The sequence below is a fragment of the Octodon degus genome, unplaced genomic scaffold (genome assembly GCF_000260255.1).
Source record: "Octodon degus isolate 3935 unplaced genomic scaffold, OctDeg1.0 scaffold00065, whole genome shotgun sequence".
NCBI lineage: Eukaryota > Metazoa > Chordata > Mammalia > Rodentia > Octodontidae > Octodon > Octodon degus.
The window spans coordinates 679,493-700,510 of NW_004524641.1; the positions used below are offsets into that span (position 1 = coordinate 679,493).

Here is a 21,018-nt window from a genome sequence, read left to right on the forward strand (position 1 = left end):
CAACCATTATCTGCAGTGCTGGCCTTTGCTACTTGCTCCCGTTGACAGGTGAAGACCTGTCAACGGGAGCAAGGTGAAGGCCTGTTGTTTGGCCAGTAAATATCCCTTTCCTTGTGCACCCAACAATATAGTGATGATTCCAGCATCTCTACATCGCTAATTACATTTTGTTTGACAAAGAACTTTATCCAAGGTACCAAATTGGCCTGTTCATCTCTTAGCTTGCATGCTTCTTCTTTTCCTTTTGCACATCCATTAGTTATCTCAATGGAATTTTACTTTAGACTTTAAAATCTCTGTCTTCAGTTAGTGGTTTCTATCACTTGCACTGTGTCAAATATGTAGATAAGGAGGAGACAAGTAAGGGAAAGGCTTACGAAGTCTTCTGTTGTACAGGCATACAGGTTTGTAGAGGGGTTTTGTTTGTGTTTTTGTTTTTTCAGTCGGTGTGAAGCTCCACGGACTTTTAACTTCATTTCTCACAAGACTGCACAAGGAAGTAGGTGCTCTGACTGACACCAATTAATTCCCTATTATTCAGAAAGTGAGGTGATAAGGCAGAAGAGAATCATTTCAGAGTTCCTGATCAAAGGGAGCCAACTTAGCGTTATGAGCAGTAAATAATAATATGGGCATTGCTTTGTTTTTTGGAAAAATAAGGAGTGTTGTTCCAGGCACATTCTTTCCACACAGGAAAGAATATGGCCAGATGTCCTTCCCTTGCGTGCTCTGTTGTCTAATTCTTTTCAGTGAAATGATAAGTATTAAAAAAGAAAATTAATTGTCTAAATTGATAAGCAGTATCCTTCAGTGACCTTGGAAAGCACAAAGCATAATTCTATTAAAATTGTGGTCTTCATGTCTTGAACCCTTTTCTCAAGTTTTGGGGCTCCTTTCCTATTCTGAAAGGTTTGTCTTGGAAAGACTAGTAGATCTATATAAGGCTTAAATGAATAAGGCTTAATGGTTTCTCAAAAACTTTTTGAAAAATGATAAATGATGACACAGTAATCAGAGAATCCATGCTAGTTAGCTTTCTGAAACTATGACAAAATGCCAGAGAATAACAATTTAAATGGATAAAAGATTTCTATCACTTTACAAATGCAGCAGTTTCGGTCCGTAGTCAGCTGGTTGCGCTGCTGCAGGCTCAAGATAAGGCATAATATCAGCTGAAAGATGTGGTGGATCAAAGCTGCTGCTAGCACAGCAGACGGCAAACAGAGACAGCAAAAAAGAGCCCGACTGGGAGGGACAGGGGACCAACATTGTCCCCAAAATCATAACCCTCACAATCTACCTACACACACCACACGTGTGCTTTACTAATCCAGGCACCCCAAGCCTGGCAAGATAGCTCAGTGGCCTAAAGCACCTGGTTAGGCAAGCATGCAGGGACTGAGGTTCAATCCCCAGTACCACATGCCATGCCAGCCTTGCCCCCAGGGTGGGCTGAACCAGCCACAGAAAAAAAAAAGAAATCCAGGCATCTCAATCTGGTCAAACTGACAAACAACATTCACTGTCACAGAACCTATTACATTTTCATGACAAACAAACTATTTCAGTCTCTTAAAATCATAATGGCAAAAATTATCTGTACATGAACAGGTAATACTATTCCCCAAAATTACCAATTAAAATCACTCTAAGGTGTTGAGCTGGCATAGTCTAATTTCGGTGATTTTCTTGTAAAAACTGGCCCACTTTATTTTCTGTCCTCAATGACAAGCAGCAGAGATTTAGAAATTTACCACACTTGAGTGTAGAAAGGAATCCCTGAATTAATGGCCAAAGGCTCACCTCTGGGAATCCCAATAGATAAGAGTGAGTCACTCACTGCATTGAGTGTCTAATTAAAAAGATAAAAAACAGTGAAGCATGAAATGAATTAATTCACTTTTTGACTAAATCCAGAGAGACAGCCAATCTAGAAATCTGCCCTCCCTTTACTAACCACAGTTTTAGGAGTATATAGGACCAGTTAGTATACAGGAAGAAAAGCAAAGAACCAACCAGTATTTGCAGTATATATTATTCAGAGCTCCTGCTTCTGGAACATAGTGCCCAGTACACACAATTAAAAAAAGAAGTTTAGTATAGTTCATGGTTTCAGGAGGTTCAGTACATGGTTGGCAGTCTCTAGAACAGAAAGCTCATGGCAGAAGGGTGTGGTCGAGTAGAGCTGCTTTGTTCATGGAGGCCGAAAATCAGAGTAAGGTCACAATGCCAGAAAGGAAGAGGTGAGGACCAAGTGTCTCAGAAAAGGCCGTGCCTCTGTGACCCTCCTGGACTCACTCAGAAGTCTGCTTTACTGATCCCTTATTGGCTCCTCAGCCCATGAAATTCACTCAGTCAAGCTTAGCTGCTACATGTAGTAGATAAACATGGGTAAATGTGGTTATAGATCCACTTTGTGGGTTCGTTTATGCTAGGTTGGGGAAATTTTCTTAGCAAAAGATATAGCTGCTGAAGGAATATAAAATAAAAGGTTAGAATGACAATATCTGGGTGTTTCTTTAAATCTTTCAATTTTATAGGAGCCCCTGTTACAAAATGATCTACAAATTTATTAATATGCACATGAGCACAGGAGCCATAGAAAATACAAAACCCAAAGAAAGAGACAGATGGTTGAAGCTTAAATATCTACCCCATAGGAAAGAGGGACATGGAGTAGAAAAGGAGGGGCCATATGCAATTTTAGAGGAGTAAATGATTTTTAGAACTGGATTATCCTGAACTACAGACAGTGGCCTGCAACATTCCTCTCAGCTATAGAGGATGGGTAGCCACAGGTCCCTAGAAGGTGCAGAGCTTCACTCCCAACAGAAGTTCTCTTTTGTAGATAATCTCTGCAGTAATCAACTGGAGCTGCCCTCAAATAGTAGATGAAAAATCTGTCTTGGTGTGATATCAACTTTTAGTCTCTTTTCTAGTGATTAAGCATTTTATGATTCGATGAACTCCCTCAGGATAAAGTTGAATATAATTGCACATCTTTGGAAGAAGTTTTGTCAGTCCAATCAGGGAACTTGAGAAAGAGCATTTCCTTGGGTTTGGGGTAAGGGAGGGATTACAAGAAGTCAGAAAGCCCTAGGTTTTTGAGGTAGTTCCTAGAGCCTTCCAATTTCTTATCATTCAAATTACTAAATGTAGCATGTCAAATTACTAGACTTCCTCAGAGTGCCGTGTTCTAAGCCTCGACAGTGCACATGCATACTTATGTGTACATGAGCACACACACACACACACACACACACACACACACACACATACACACACACTTTTTTTCTGTCTCTGTTGGTTATATGATTAGTTCCACTAAGACAAAGACTTGATCTGTTTACTTCTAGTATAATGTAGCAAATACAAATTTGCAAACAATAGGTGGTCATTAAATATTTGTTTGGCATATCGTCTCATGGAGTCCAAGGATATCCCCCTAAAGAGGAGATAGAAACATCAATTCAGCCAGGTAGTTTCTTGAGTTTCTCCATGGAAAACCATTCTGGAATGTGTCCGTGGCATAAGCCAATTGATTAGACAAACTAAGAAAGCAAGAGAGCTTGCCAAAGGGCTTCAGCTTGGGCAGATGAAGGCAGGTGAGGCTGGCCCATTATCAAGGAAAGGAGACCACATTTTATAAAGTAGATGAGATGGCCTAGAGTTTGCTTGATCATTTTCTAGTTTTGGTTTCAGATAGGTCTGGAGCTGGGAGTGCTAGTGCATGCCTGTCATCCCAGCAGGAGGGTGGCAGGAGAAGCATGAGTTCCAGGTCAGCCTGAGCCAGGCAAGCCAGGACCCTGTCTTGAAGGAAAAAAAGGTAATTCTGGAGAAGTTCATGCACTTTAAGGGGGCAATGCTGTCTTTACACAATACAGGTTGTGGCAGTTTCTGTTTTGGAGGTTCTTCTGGAATCCAAGGTGATCACAGGGCTAGAGCAATCCCTGGAGACTTATAGACAGTCACTGATAGTCCATTGTTCCTGAGAGTCCCTTATCTTGATGTTCCCAGTCTTGAAGTAGATGAGACAGGTTATTTAAAGGTAGGCTAATCAACCTTGTATTGTAAGTTTGTAGACAAATTCTCCCTACATGATTAAGATGCCTATAGGCAGAGCAAGATTTTTTTTTTATTTTATTGAGAAACAAATATCAATAAGACAGTTTCAAAACTGATTAATAGGACAGTCTCAATAATTAATACACTGTACGTTGTTATCTTTTTAGTCGTTAACCATAGTACAAGATGCAGACAGAATATCCTGTCTAAATACTATTAGTACAAATCTTTCTTCTCACTGAATTAAGCGAAAGTAGCTGTATATCTATCCTAACTATTCTGCACATACAGATAAAAAATGGTCCTTCCTTTGTATCGCCTTTTTTTGTTTAGTCCTGTCAGAAATGGGTATTGCACTGGCATCTAAATACTATAGGTGTGTGAATTCAGCAAAACAATCCAACACAGTCCAGCAGTCCACAATAGTAGTGGGTTATACACAGAAGTTGTTGACTTGAGCCTTTCACAGCTCAGCATATTAATATGGCTTTACTTTATATACCTCACTTTTATACTTTTATGCTGGATGGTTAAGACCAAGATAAAGCATGACCTGTATAACAAGAAATGTAACTTTTGTATCTGATAAGGTCAGTCAAATCCCCTCAGGACTTATCCTGTAGCCCTGTACAGCAATTTGCAGATCCTTTGTGTCACCCATGTGGATGAGTCATGGCCATTGCTTGACCAATTTGCTCTCTGTGAAAGCCTGAGAGAATGTTTTCTCTCCATGTGACTCTCCTTAGGCGCACTCTACATCATCATTCATGTTTCTCTGTGGCCCCATAATCTCCTTGATCAGAAAATTTGGGACACAACTGAGTTACATGATGTTACAGTACAGGTTCTCCTATGTCCTGAGCCTTCACTGACTTTGAAAGGCTGTGGTCAAAATGTTGGCTGTCCTTGCAGCCCTTCCATTTCTCTGATTTTGGTCTACAAATGTGGGTTGTTAACCCTCCCGAAGAGAAGCTTATTATTATCCTACATCTTATGCAGTTGAGTTTAACTTCACTATCTGTCTGAATATCAAACATCTTAGACATAACATGGAACAGGTATTTTCCATCAAGTATTGATATGTTAAACATTAAGCCCCTACAGAATATAGAGATAAAAATTTAAAAAATGAAAAATATTTAAAGAATGTGAATAAACAATTACATATTTTTACATAGAAATTAAAAAATCTAACCATATACAGCATTGTAGCAGGACAGTCTTGTGACATTTTTTTTCTTTTTCTTGTGTCTTTTTTAAAATTTATTACCCATTTTTAAAAAAACTTTTACTTGTGAGACAGTATAGTAATAATTGGTATGTCATGACAAGAAGTACATATTTAGAAGACCAGAATGACAGACATTCCAAGCACGACCCTTCTATTACACATTGCTATCTTCAATGCAGTTGCTTGGTTCACAGTTATCAGCATGTATAGTTAGTCAGGGTGAGAATCCTACCAATTAACTGCTAGTCTCAAAAACTTGCTGTTTCTCAGGATCATTGCCTTGCCCATCTTGGGCATATAAATGTATGGCTTTGTCTCTGTACTGTTTCCCAACTTTTCTCCTTGCCCTTTCCTCATTGTCCAATCCTCAAGTTCTCGCTTTCCTTTTAATTGTGTTATACCTTTCTATCTGTATTTCTTCTTTTGAGTTCTTATACTAGGGAGACTATACGACATTTACACATGTAGGTCTGGTTTATTTCACTTATGACTATATCTTCAAGTGGCATCCACTTAAATATAAATGCTTCAACTTTATCATTCTTTATAACTGAGTAATACTCCATTGTATAAAAATGCCACATCTTTTTCAACCCTTCTTCATGTGACAGGCATCTTGGTTGTTTCCAAGATTTGGCTATCACAAATTATGCTGTTATAAACATAGGTACACATATATCACTATGATATGATGTTTTCAGTTCCTCTGGGAAAATTCCCAGTAAGGGGATAGCTGGCTTGAACGGGATTTCCAGGCCTAGTTTTTTAAGGAGTCTCCACACTGATTTCCATAATGGTTGTACCAGTCTACATTCCCACAAGCAGTGGAAAAGGGTTCCCTTTTCCCCACAGCCTCTCCAACATTTGTTGTTGGTTGATTTCTTCATGATAGCCATTCTTTGTGGGGTGAGATGGTATCTCAATGTGTTTTAATTTGCACTTCACGGATGGCTAGTGATGTGGAGCATTTTTCATACACTTATTCGCTTCTTTAATTTCATCCTCTGAGAAGTGTGTGTTCATCTCGTATGCCTATTTCTGGATTGGGTCTTTAAATTTAGGGGCCCTAATGTCTTTTAGTTCTTTATAAATTCTAGAGAGCAGAGCAAGAATTTGACCTGAAGTTGTAAGACAACTATAACTGAGATAGGTAAAAAATGAAGGTCAAGCTTTGGGCATCTGTATGTCCAAAAGAAGGGTCTTTTTTTTTAAGCCAAAGTGAGTGTTAAGAAGACCCTAGCCACCTCAGAAGGAAGCACCAATGAGTACTAGATTAATGCTTGTCATGAGTAACAGGTTAAGGATCTAGGAGGCTGTTTGTCCTCTGTCCCTTTGGTGGTCTCTGTCTCAGAAGGGTGGATGGTTATTTTCTTAGAGTTACATCTCTTCAACCCCTCACCAACGCCTTCTCTTAGCATTGATATCTCATCCTCTCTCCAAATTTAATTTTGTATCTTTGCCATTTTTCAAAGGCAGAAAATTTCTACTGGTTTTAATTTATACAGCTTGATATATTAAGACATATGTTATCAAAAACAATAGTGGAAGGAAATTTTCTCTTCATATAAGAAACCTGAGACCTTCTTTAGGGATGTCTTCTAATCTTGGGAAATAGTCAAGAGTGAAAACTGCTTGAAATGTATTTTTTAAAGACTTTGGCATTTGCTTTTCTAGACTACATGTTACATCTATAAAGGAAAGAGAGAAAAGGTTTTTATCTCCTTCTTAGTTCTTGTTTGGAGCTGATCTCTGTCAAGATTATGAACATATACAATTTATGTATTTGGGGGCAATACCCAGAAAAATGAATAAACCTCCAAGAGGTGGTTTTGAAATTTCCATCTTCAACACAAATGAAGACAAGTACTGGGGAGTCTCTTTACGAGCAAGCAATCCAGGAAAACAACAACAAATAAGTGCATTTTGTTACACAACCTTAACTGTGTCTCCTCCACTGGTAAAAGTTTCTAGAGAATTTGAATCCTCCTTCTGTTTTCCATGCAGGGAAGGGACAACTTTCCAACTGGAGATTACCTTTATAGTTGCAAACTTCCTTTATAAACAGGTAATTTCTACTGTTTTAGAGCATCTTTTGTAGCTGCTCTTTCTCAAAATAAACCATATGCCAAAGAGACATATTTAGAAGTGGAATATTCCAGTTTCCTACACAACTTTTGATGAAACCATATTAAAGCAGGTTTCTTTACCTGGATCTCAGCAAATTTGCTCATATGTGCTGTACTCTCAGTGGGCATTGTAGAGCTTAATTATACAAAGATGTTGCCTTCCACTCACCTTTCTTCAAATTGTGTATGTCGGACATTCAAGAAGTGATTCCTGAAACTGAGCACTCTCAATATAACATGCCCCCAAATAGATGAGTAATAAGGCACCTACTCAGGCCACGGGAACCCTGTATTTGAATCTATGCTGTGCCACTTATTAATCGAAAGAGATGTGATGTAACCTATTTAATCCTTCATAGTTTTGTCCTTTTTAAATGATTGACACTTATGGGCTGGGGAGGTAGCTCAGTGATGTTGTGTTTGGCTCAAATGTGTGAGGCCCTGGGCTCAATCCATAGTAACACACACACACACACACACACACACACACACACACACTCACACTCAGGTTCTCATAAGACAGCATTTAGAGAGGAACACATATATTCTGGTAAAGAGATGATTTCTGATAAGAATATCTGATAAAGGATGCCTGTTCAAATATACATACAAATAATTCCTATAAACTAATAATTTTAAAAGTTAATAACCCAGTTTTTAAAAAATAGGCAAAATATTTGGACAGGCTTCAAAAAAAACAAAACATAGCTGGATATGGCAGCAAAGGCCTGTGATCTCAGCGCTTGGGAGGCAAGGCAGGAGAATCACCATGAGTTTGAGACCAGACTGAGGTATGTAATGAGTTCAAGGCCAACCTGAACTACATAGTGAAACTGTGCCCCAAAACAACAGACAAGGGCCGGCCAGATAGCTCAGCAGACTAAAGTGCCTTCTTAGGCAGAGAGTAGAGACTAGGGTTCAATCCCTGGCATGCCTTGGCAGCCCCACCCCCGGGATGAGCTGAGATGGTGGTTGAGACTGGGCATGGTGGCACAGGGCTGTAATCACAGAGCTTGGGAGGCTGAAAACAGGAGAATCACTACAAGTCCCATCTATGTAGTGAGACTCTATAGACCTTGTACTAAATGTCAAAACAAGAACAAAAACAAAAAACAGACAAATAAAAAATATAGGTGGAAAGATAGCTCAGCAGCATAAGCAGCTGCCTGGGAAGAGCAAGGTCCTGAGTTTGGTCCCTGGTACCAAATTAGTATACACATAAATAATTGGTTAAGAAAATATGTAGTGATAACCAATATCATTAATCATTAGAAAAATATGAATTTAAAAAACACAATAAAACATTCCCACACCTCTTCCAAGTGGCTGAAATCAACAGGGCTGATGACACCAACACTGTCACCTCCCAGGTCTAAGGAGATCTCCCAGAGCAGAGATGGGAGACCTTAATCCACCCCACCCACGGCTGTAGGCTCACTCACTTTCATCATGAAAATGGCATGTTGTGATGAGCAGCATAAAGAGATTTATCAGATAAACTTTCAAAAGTACACGCTCAGTGAGAATGGAGTATGGGCTTTCACCAGAGACACATCATGACCTGGCTGTATCTATGTGCCCTCAGAGGCGTCCGCAGATGGGGATCTAGGATGTGCATTCTGCTGTCTGTCGCATGGCCCATACGGCAGGCTATGTCAGACTTCAAAGTCTACAGATGTTTAAGGTTGAGATTTGCTGCCTGCTTACAGGAACATTTTCTTGCGGACAGAGATCAGCAGGAGGAGGTGCTATTTATAGTCAAAAAGCACAGGCCTGGGTTTATCCCCTTAACACCCGTAGGAATTGTCTTCTAGAATGAGTTTCCTGGAAGGAAAAAGATCCTGGGCAACTTTCATGTCCAAAAGCTGTAGTCTTTCTTAAAAGTATCATTTTGAAATTAGAATTTTCACAGTCTCCTTTCTACCTATCTTTATTCTTTTTCTGCCCAATCTCAATGCCATCTACTAGGGCAGATGCGGAATGAGTGCCATTCTCACTCTGCTGATAGGAATATAAATTGGTCCGAGCATTATGGAAAACTTTTGGGCATCTACAGAAAGTAGATGCTTGATTATCTTGTGGCCCAGTGACTGTACTATGCATGTATGCCTTAACACACATGAGTAGTTTGTCTACCAAAGAACATATAAAGGAATGTTCATGGTAACAATTATCCAACGTAGGCAAAAACTGGAAATATTTCAAATTTCCATCAGGCATAAAAAAAGAATTTATGGTATGGAAATCCATTGGAAATATTCAGCTGTGGGAAAAAAAAAAAAAACCTTCTGCATGTAATAGCAGGGAAGGATCTCATTGTCATAATATTGCACAAAAGAAGCCAAACTCAGAATAACAGTGTGTAGTTTCCTCTATTTGAGGTTTAAAAATAGCTAAAATGATCTCAGTTGATAGAGGTAAGAAAGCTGTTTACCTTTCATTATATAATTCTTATCAAAGAAGGGTCCAAATGAGCCTTTTGGTATGGTGGAAATATTCCTAATTTTGATATGAATTGTGTTTATACAAAGTTATTGATATGTAAAAGTTCATAAATTTATATAGTTCACAGTGTATAGGTTATACCTTAATTGAAAACAATAAAAAGGTATATGCAATAATAACTTCTATTTTATTAAAGTGTGTGAAAAATAAGTGAGATAAGTTATGTTTCACTCAGGCAATTTTAATTTTTTAGAAATTTGTCTGAGGTTTTAAAGAATTTCTTGCAACAAGCATGAATTTATGATACAGTCATATGTATCTGTTACTGAACCACTGAAGCCTAGTTACCAAAAGGCTTATTGTAATAATAAAATTAAACTCAAGGATAAGTATTGAAGTAGAATAATAAAAATGTCATCTAGCTTTCAGAGTTCTATTTCAGAAGGTTAGACCTACATTGTAGACAGAATATTATTTTGATTGTTTTAAAAATCAAGAACTAACCCTGGACATGCCTTGCATCTACCAAGAAGATCAGTTTCTTAAAACTGCTCCTGGAATTTGTGGCTTCTTTTTATCTTCTGTGCTAGTATATTAGCCCTTTGAGGTACTATTTAAGCAATACAGCATGAAGTGTGATGAATAAGGTGGATTAATTTTTTTAACTTCATCTATTTTCCTTTTTTCCCCATAATTTTATTGAGATACAAATAGCAATGAGACAGTTTCAAACCAAATTAGTAGGACAGTTTCAGTAATTAACACATTGCATACATTCTTCCTAGTGGTTAATTGCTGTACAAGATGCAGACATGATATCCTATTTACAAACACTATTAGAACAAATCCCTCTATTCATTAAGAGAATGTAACTATATATCTGTCCTAACCATTTTGAATACACAGATACAAAATGGACACTCATCTGTATACCCTTTTATTGTTTAGTTCCATTATTTGAATATTATAGGTGTGTTAACTCAGCAAAATATTCTAAGAGAGTCCAGTAGCCCATAATAGCATTGGGTCTTCTGCTTGACTGGCAATGTCAGAAATTGTTGACTTGAGTCCCCTACAGCTCAACATAACACCATGGCTTTACTTCCTATATTTCGTTTTTATACTTTTCTGCTGGATGATTAAGACCAAGGTAAAGCAGGACCTTTGCGAAGAGAGTTGTAGCATTTGGATCTGATAAGGTCAGTGAAATCCCCTCAGGATTTATCTGAGATCCTGTACCTCAGATTGTAGAACCTTTGTCAGTGTCAGCCATGTGGATGAGTCATGGCCATTGCTTGGCCAATGTGCTCTCTGTGAAAGAAGGTGGATTAATTTGAGGTCAGTTTTTGAAGTAAGAATAAGGATGACAAATGGCGAATACTGATTTACATGAAGTATCAACTGAATATGAAAACAGCCTGGAGAAGAAGAGTTTTCATATGTGTGAAAAAATGTGGGGCCTCTCATGGAGGCTACTTTGAAGAAAAATACTCACTTGACTGCATAAATTATGGATTTTTGTTACAAAGGGAAATTTTGATGTAGCTAAGCAAATTTTGCTTCAACGTCCTGTAGGGTAAAACCTTAAACAAGGTGTTTGCATAATCAGGAAATAATTAAGACAGTCAGAAGACCTGCTAATTAACATTAGTTGAGGGAATACTTGTAAATGGAATTCATATTAACTAGAAGTTCCAGATGACATGCATCTTTATTAAAAGAAACAGAAGTAAACAGTATGTTAATTAAATTTCCAAATACACAAAATAAAGAGGTTTTAAAAATGCCAATAAGGGAAGAGAAATAATATAGTGGATTTTTATCAAAATATCACACCATGAACAGGAGAAATAACACAATTAGGCTTTAAAGTTTATAAGATTACACATCCAGAAAGAATGCCACGATTTAATATGTAAATGTGTTAATGACTTGCCTGACTTTAGAATCTCCTTTTTTGATTAACTAATATCAATGCAATAATAGGATTCCCTAAAATATGTTAACTTCATTTATGCATTTTTGAAGTTAAAAGTTTTCTGTAATATTGTTAAAGATTAGAATTCTAACCTATCTCTCTGGGTATGCTTGGCACATGCCTGTAATCTCAACACTGGGAGGCTGAGATAGGAGAGTCAAAGAGTTCAAGCCCATGCTGGGAAATTTAGTGAGCTGGGGAGACCCTGTCTTAAAAAACATAAAATGTTTTGGAGATGTAGCTCAGTAAAGAAGTCTTGGGGCCTGCCAAATAGCTCAGCAGATTAAAACACCTGCAAGCAGTTGCAGGGGCCGGAGTTCAATCCCCAGGCCTGCCATGTGGACCCCACCCCTGGGGAATGCTGAGATAGCAATTGAGACTGGGCATGGTGACACGCCCCTGTAATCCCAGCTCTTGGGAGGCTGTAAACAGGTGGATCACTATGAGTTGGATCTAGTAGTGAGACCCTGAACACCCTGTAGACCCTTCCCTAAAATAAAAAAAAAAAAAAAAGAGGTCCTGGGTTCAATGTCCAGTATCACAAGGTAACTTTCTTTTTGGTGTTGTTTTGTTCTGTTGTTTTTTAAAACCAATTTTGCAGGTTTATATTTGCTGACCTAAACTAATTTGGAGATAACATCATACAATACAGCAACCATTGTTGAGTTTCTATTACTTTGTCTAATGAAATTTTGTATCATTTCTTATGCTGTTTTAAAACAAAAGAGATAGATAGATAGACAGACAGGCAGACGGACAGACAGATTTATTTGGTGGAAGATAATTAGACAATTTATCTGAATTTGAGATCATATGAAACATACTAAACCTCTCAATGTTTTAAAAACTGAAATACCTAAAAAAAAAAAAAATACTGAAATACCTATGCTTTTTTTAATAGACCTGTGATATTCTCTGCTTGTGGCACAGTTGACTTTTATAGTAATACTTCCCACTACCCATGTTGCCCGTTCTTTGCTCAACTGCTACTTGTACCCTGAGAAAGCCTGGAGATTCCTAAGCCTCGAGCGTGTCCTTTTTCTGCTTGAAACCATTTACCTCCCCCTCCTTGCCACCCCTGTTCTGCGCTTATCTAAATCTGACCTTTAAAACCTCCAAAATGCCACTTCCTTAATGAAAAACGGCCCTTTCTTCCCAAGTCCAAGTAATCACGTTCTGTTGCATATCCTCACGCTAGTTTCGCACATTTTAGAGCGGCTCGGACTGACTCCCATTTCCCCTACTAACCTGCAACTTCTTAAAAGTCTGTACCTGCTTTTCCTGTCATCCTTTTCAGTGTCTAGCACTTTGCTGGCATTAACATAATGTTAATATGCATTCGTAGTGAATAAATTTGGAGCTATAAAAAGGAGATCTGTTTCATTTTTCTTAAAGCTATAGAGGAAAATAGGTAATTTCTACATCTTTTCAATATAACCTGAATCAAGTGGGCTTTGAACAAGATAAATATTTTCCTTTCAGGCAAATATACTTAAAAACTAAACTGCATGGTAAAACAAAGCAGTTGCTGTCTCACGACTAGGCTGAGCGTTGTGTGCTTTTGTAATAGGAATGACACCTTAAGCTCCCTCTTTGTGCTGGAAGCTTCGTGCAGTGCACGGGGGTCACTGAGAGAAAGCATCATGTTCACTTGCCACCTCCCAAGCCGGAGGACATTACTCAATTCTGATGAACTTCAGTTTCCTCCTCTTAAAGAGAAGAACCACCACTTTCAGCCTGACCTATTCCATACGTTTACTCTAAGAGATCATAATACAAGAAAAGCACTTTGTAAACTGTAAAATTCTTTATAAATAGAAGCTATATGAGGAGCATTAATAGTAGGAACACTAAAGCAGTAATATGAGAGAGGATGAGTAAGTAAATAACTGACATAGGTCAGATTTTTCCAGTTAAATTTATATGAAATATTAAATGAAATGCTGGAAGCGAAGAAAGATTTTTGTGTGCACTAACTTACATTTCCATCACAAGAAATGGAATAATCCTAAAGGGCAAATGTGAAGATTACTGAATTATTTTGCTGCTTTATGAATTGTGTATGAGCAAATTCAAGCCAAGAGATCCTTACAGATGGAAAAGTTCCAAACCTAAATTAATCTGCAATCTAATTTACTGACTATTACCAATTGGAAAGAACGGTTCTGTTTTCGTCTCTCATACTACTGAGGTCAGCTTAATAAAAGTCTAGACCCTTTCCATCAGACTTCATGTCATCCTGCAGTTTTAATATACTTGCTGAAAAGAAACAGAGTGGAGAACTTCTAAGTAAGGATCTCAGCATTCATTTAGTCTAAATAACACCCAGATCTGGAATCCCTCTGTAGTACTTTTATTGTATTTAATCTTAACATGTCTGGCTGGCTTGAACTCAGGAAGAAATTATGGAAATTGTTGATCTCCAAATTAGTGAGGCTTTAAAAATATATGATTGAAAATATGATCTTCCACCATTTCTTTGTGTGTGTGTGTGTGTGTGTGTGTGTGTATATGTGTGTGTGTGTGCGCTTATGTATGTAGTACAGGGTCTACAGGGTCTCACTACACAGATTGGACTCATAGTGATCCTCCTGTTTTCAGCCTCCCAAGCACAAGGATTACAGGCTTGAGCCACCACACCCACTCTCAGTCACCATCTCAGCATGCCCCAGGGGCTGGGCTGGCACCGCACCCTGGGGATCAAACCCTGGTCCCTGCATCTGTCTAAGCAGGTGCTTTAATCTGCTGAGCTATCTGGCCAGCCCTGTCCCACCATTTCTGAATGCTGAAAGCCATGGTTGTTCATATGTAGAATCTTGTTATACAAACACAGAAAAACAACATTGCTATTCTCTGGCCACTCTTTCCCTCTTGGTCATCTAAGCCAATGGCAGGTAGTTCTGCATTAGCTCAGGCAACTAACAAATATATTTTCTGTTTTAATTCCCTTTTCTCTTAATAAGAGTTGATCAGCATGTCTATGTATATTCTCTGAGAGTACTGGCTCTACCAGACTATTAGAATGAAACGTGGGGTGGATTTTGCTGTTGCCTACAAAGCTCCAGTTTCTTTCCCAAAAGGGTCACTAAGTAAGCCTGCCTTGCATACCTAGTGAGCACAAGATGCTACTAAAGTCTCTCTGACCCCTCATAGCCTGCACAAGGGCCTTGAGGATTATAAACGCTCAGCATCTACATGATCAAAATGCCAAGGTGCCTTTAGGTGATCTGGCTAATCTTCACGTCGTGCTCATGGTGGATGTCATTGTTTAAAACATTTTATTTACACTAGCAGTAATTAACAGGTATGATGAATATAACCCTTGTCCCTTTCATTTTGTGGCATATTGCATTGCCATTCAAAAAGCAGTGAAAACTGGACTAATCACAGCAAAAACGAACTGTCTTTGTTCCCTCTCCTCCACCCCTAAACCTAAAGCTAAAATTTTAAAGTTGGTGTAAAAAATTAAAATGTAACTTTCTGTCCATGTCATAATTAAAACACGAGTAGCCAAATGGAACTAATGTTGGCTGAGACTTCTTTCATGCTACCAGCATATGATGGAATCATGATGAAGGTAGCTGACTGGGTTATATATTAAAGACTTCTCTGAAGCATTTCTTGTAACTGAGGCATAACAGACAGAAAACCTCCTGCTTTCAGGAAGAGAACAAAGTTGTTTCTTCACAAGTCATCATCTGGGGGGTGATCTAATATGGAAACTTATTGCTGTTTGACTGAAACTTTCATGAAGTAAAATCTGTGCTAGGGTAAAAGCTACGTAAGTCAATCTTTCTATTTGAGATAAAAACTGAATTTCAATTTTAATTCCTTTGTGGTAGTTTATCTGTGTTTCTACAAAATATAAGGCATTAATAATATCTCCTTGTTTTCCTAGAAGATAAAGGGAAACTAAAAGCCAACTGTGCCAGTCAGCCATTGGGCTCTGAAGGTGGCTCACTGTTCCTCAAGTCTAGCACGACAGCTCTGCCACCTGGCGCTGCCACCTCACCCTCCAAGAGTACAAATGGAGCTCCCGGCACTGTTGTTGAATCAGAAGAAGAAAAAGCCAAAAAATTACTTTACTGTTCACTATGTAAAGTGGCTGTGAATTCCCTGTCACAGCTGGAGGCCCACAATACAGGTTAGCCGCTATCTTTGGAATCTAAGGGACTTTCACAACAAAACCCAACTTTTCTCATCAGAATATCACATCTATTGTACAGAAATTGTTTGCTTAATGTCTTCTCTATGCTTCCACTTCAAAAGAGTGTTTTAGAAAAATATGGTCTCAGTTAGTTTGGGAACAACAAAGTAAAAGCAGGATGGACATAAAATTTATTCTGCTTATTTCCTCGAAGGTTTCTGATATCTTCCAAAACTCATTTTGATGAAGGGTAAGAGAAGAATACAAAACTTTCTGCACAATATTGTCAGATACTTATAAAGGTAAAAAATGAAAACAACTTAAAAATCCATCAAGAGCTGGCGAGTTGGCTCAGTAGACGAAGCACCTCCTTTCACAATCACAGAGACCAGAGTTCAATCCCAGCTCCCACATGCTGCACCAGCCCCGCCCCCAGGGCATGCTGAGCCAGTGACCCCATCTGGGTGTGGTGGCACATGCCTGTAATCCCAGAGCTGGGGAGGCTGAAAACAGAAGGATCACTACGAGTCTGAGCTGCATAGTGAGACCCTGCACCAAATACATGAATGAAAAAAAAAAAAAAATTCATCAGATGAAAAATATTGAATAAATTATGGTGACCCAATATGATAGAATATGTTACTCAGCCTTTAAAATACAGTGATAAGGGGTCTGGCCAGATAGCTCAGTGGATTAAAGTGACTGCTTAGGCAGACAAAGGAGCCAGGGGTTTTTCAATCCCCAGGCCTTCTGTGCTGGTCCTGTCCCCTGGGACGCATTGAGATAGCAAATGAGACTGGGCATGGTGGTATGTGCATGTAATCCCAGCTCTTGGGAGGCTGAAAAACAGGAAGGATCACTACAAGTCCCATCTTTGTAGTAAGACCCTGTAGACCCTGTACTAAATACATTTAAAAAATAAACAAATCTAAAAAATAAAATATAATGATAAGAAAACATGAACATGATTTGATACCTGAAGATTTCAGATCTCTATTCAGCATATCCCCAATTTTGAAGTATTTTCAGTATGCAAAAAAGAAATGGCTGCACAATGGTTAACAGTGGTTGCTTTTGGAAACCCTTATTTGCTTATGCTTCTTTATATTTTTCTATATTTTACAATATGTACTCTTATGGTTTTTCATTTTTTGCAATGAAAGTGTATTAAATTCATAATCAGCACTAAAGTACTCATAAAAAAGCATTGGGAACTCAGCCTGAAGACACACCTCTCGAAGATAAGATAACAAAGACCTTCCTATAGCTCTAACCAGCCACGTAACGTATGCCCCTTCCTGTCTTAGGATCTAAACACAAGACCATGGTTGAGGCTCGCAATGGAGCTGGGCCAATTAAGTCCTATCCTAGACCAGGATCAAGATTAAAGATGCAGAATGGCAGTAAGGGATCAGGACTACAGAACAAGACATTTCATTGTGAAATCTGTGATGTTCACGTTAACTCTGAAATTCAGCTCAAACAGGTAATGTGTCCTGGGTTAGCGTGCAGTGTTGTTCAGGGCCATCCTGTCTGTATCTCCTCACCTGTGGAATGTTTTCCACTGTCCTCCCCATTTAGTTTTCTAACCTTTATAGCATTCATACCATACAAGTGCTTCATGGGGGGGACAGGTCGGTCGCCAGTATCCCAGCAGCTACTACGGAGACCTTGAGTTCTGGGCTGGATGTTAGAGAGAGCAGAGTGGCCACAACAGTCACCTGCATCCAGCAGAAGCCTGTCTGTCCCTAAGGACCCAAGTCAGCTTAGGGAAACAGACTTGGCAGTGACAGGGGTGACACCAAGCAGAATCTGGGAAGGGCTTCGGAGAGTGGAAGTATGGAAGTGTTACAATCATGTGGATCGTCTAGCAAGTCTTCGCCGAGAAGTCCTAAAGCTGTTCCGCAGGCCGTGTGTGGACAGAGGAGCTGAGAGCAGAGGAGCGGGAGTGGGAAATGCATGCTGATCCTGCTAACTCATCCAACTTTTTCCAGCACATTTCCAGCCGAAGGCATAAAGACCGGGTTGCAGGGAAACCACTGAAGCCAAAATACAGCCCATACAACAAACTCCAGCGGAGCCCCAGCGTTCTAGCAGTAAGTTCACCCCATCGGCTCACCTGCTCTATAGGACATGCTCGCTGTGTTGGATGTGGGCTTCGAGGTGGGCTTGGAGAGTAATGGTCATGAAAAGTTGTGCATTTGATTGATTAAGTGTTGTATATGGGATGGAACCCAAGACCTTCACAAGGAGCCCCTTTTATTATTATTATTATTATTATTATTATTATTATTTTAATTTTGAGACAGGGTCTCGCTAAGTTGCTTTGTTGCCTAGGCTGGATTTGAACTTAAGATCCTTGTGCCCCAGCCTCTCAAAGTACTGAGGTTACCTTTGAAAGGCAGGTAGTACCTGCAGCAAGCAAATCCAGCTCATACAGCTCCTCCTTATTGCAAAGAGAGAAATTAAAAGATTGATTTCTTACTTCACAGGAAGATTCTACCCAGGGATTCCTCTACATAGAGAAACTTTCTAGCCTACTAACCATTATAACCATTCTAAGCAACAGAAACTTGATTTAGCTGCAATCTCTCAGGGAATGCTGTAGGAGAAATAGAAATTGCCTTTGTTTTCTTGCCTCTCTGCGGTCCCTAATGCCCTAAACCCCAGCTACCTAACCCCAGTGCACTTTATCTAAAAGAAGTGAAAGGAAGGATTGTGCTTTACAAAAAAACAAAACCGCTTTTTAGGCCATGTGCCAGTTTAAGATAAGTTTCAATTTTGAATTGAGCCCCACTGCCTAGGCAGGAACCTCCAGAGATGTCTTATTCCTGCTGAGTAGGTGAGTGTCTACTTAGGGAGCGTTGCTAGGCCCCAGGACCCAGGCTCAAAGATCAGAAAAGAGCTGAAAGGGAACGAAATCAAAGTGAAGCTATGCTAAGGTCCTCTGAAGCCAGATCTATGAATATAATCATTTCTCTACTTCTGAAAGCAAAAAATTTTTAACTTTATGACTTGTTCATATTGATGTTTCACTTATGAAAATATAGCCGTAGTACTGTTATTAAAAAAACAATGGTCTCAACGCACTGCTGGCGTTTCTTCTTTCCTTAGGCAAAACTTGCATTCCAGAAAGATATGATGAAGCCCCTGGCCCCCGCCTTCCTGTCCTCTCCCCTGGCAGCAGCGGCGGCTGTGTCCTCTGCGCTGTCACTCCCGCCCCGGCCATCCGCGTCGCTTTTCCAAGCACCAGCTATCCCTCCAGCTCTGCTGAGGCCAGGCCATGGGCCCATCCGTGCCACCCCAGCCTCCATCCTCTTCGCCCCCTACTAACAAGCGCAAGCCCCACCGCAATCCAGGCCAGTGCAGAAGCTGAGAAGAAAAGCCAAACGGATATCAGCAATTTGAGCACTTTGTGTTGCCGTACCTACCCCATCCACCCACCTAGTGCAGCCTGCCTTCTCAACCCACCAAAGTCCAGCTCCAAAGGAAAAAAAATCGCTAGATTCAAGAGCGCTTTAATGGATTGCCCCTGTGACTTAGGGACGTGGGCAGCGTAGGCTTTCTCCCCTCAGTCCTCTCTCCCCGATCTCATGCAATTGGTGTATCTGAGCTATCTGGCTTCTTGAAAATGTATTAGAAAAAAGAAAAAGAAAAGAAAATCAATCTATATTTTCCCATGGGTGTGATCTGGCTTAGAGAATATGGAATACTGTCCTGACAGACTTGAAAACTAGGATCTTCCTCAGATGTCTGTAAATAACTCTGGAATCCAACTGGGCATATTCTAGCGTGCAACGACATAGAACGCAAGTGCTTACTTGTGGAAACCATCTTACAATGAATCATGATGCTTTCTTTCTGGTGTACTATTGTTGACAGGGATTGTGTACTGTTCTAGACCCAAGTACTGTTGTATCCTGTGTAGTACTAGATCGTATCTCTTGTCTGAACTCAACATTTTTAGTTGCTGTGTAAATGTTACGAAGCAAAGTAGCTTTGAATTTTCTCTTTAAGAGAACAAAAGATAATGTATTTCTTTATTTCACATTTTATTTGGAGATATTTAAACAAAATAGAAAGCCATATAACATAGCTATAATTACCTTTTCGCCATTTTTGTTTAACTTATTTTGTAGCCTCCTCACCAGTTTGAGTTGCTAAGCAAATGTATACAAACTGAGAAAGAGCTTCTTCAGCTGCACATTTTTGCACCCCTGTGCATTCCGCGAGAAGACAATGAATCCGTATATTTCTACATAATTATCTCCATTTTTAACCTGTTTTCATTTGTAATGATGCTACATAATGTTGTGGCTCCCTAATGCAATAATGTACAGAAGATATAAAGTTTATAATTGAACAATTTGTCTTTCTGTTCACGGACCCTGTTGCAGGTCAAGCTCCCCTGCCCCCCTTTCTAAGCTGATGTCATCAAGACTGGAATGCTTGTGGTGTCAGGGGCAAGCAGCATCGTACAACACAGAGTGGAGTGATCTCTCTTAGAGTATCTATATCTGCAATCTGTAAATGGTAAAATGTCTGTGTATTTTTTTAAATGTATCTTTTCAATAAAAAGTGCAAAAAATAAAACTCGGTTTATGTTTTCAGTGGTATTTTCTCCCAAGACTCCTCCAATGTGAAATCACCTCATGAAAGATTGTTCATATGTACAAAGATTGCTTCTTACACATCTAGCAGTTTTAGGGCCAGCCAAATAGCTCAGCGGATTAAAGCGCCTGCTTAGGCAGGTACTGGGGTGGGGAGTTCCATCCCCAGGCCTGCTGGGCTGCCCCCACCCCATCCCTGGGATGTGCTGAGACAGTGATTGAGACTGGGTGTGGTGGTGCACGCCTGTAATCCCAGCACTTGGGAGGCTGTAAACATGAGGATTACTACAAGTCCGATCTACACAGTGAGACCCTCTAGACCCTGTAGACCCTGTCCTAAAATATAAAACAAACAAACAAAAAAAAATTTAGCAGTTTTAGATCGTATTGGCTACATATTTATTGGTCGTGTTTAT

At 39.5% G+C, this 21,018-nt stretch overlaps 1 protein-coding gene across 1 annotated transcript in view; it reads left to right on the forward strand.

Moving 5' to 3' along the window:
* Window positions 1-20,576, forward strand: part of Znf385b (zinc finger protein 385B) — a 405,545-nt gene extending 384,969 nt beyond the window's left edge. Inside the window, exons 10-13 of the mRNA XM_023719177.1 lie at window positions 15,744-15,989; window positions 17,300-17,478; window positions 17,987-18,088; window positions 19,107-20,576. Coding sequence (XP_023574945.1) covers window positions 15,744-15,989; window positions 17,300-17,478; window positions 17,987-18,088; window positions 19,107-19,325 — 746 coding nt within the window. The 3' untranslated portion in view covers window positions 19,326-20,576. The remainder of the gene's footprint in view (window positions 1-15,743; window positions 15,990-17,299; window positions 17,479-17,986; window positions 18,089-19,106) is intronic.
* The last annotated feature ends 442 nt before the right edge of the window (window positions 20,577-21,018 follow it).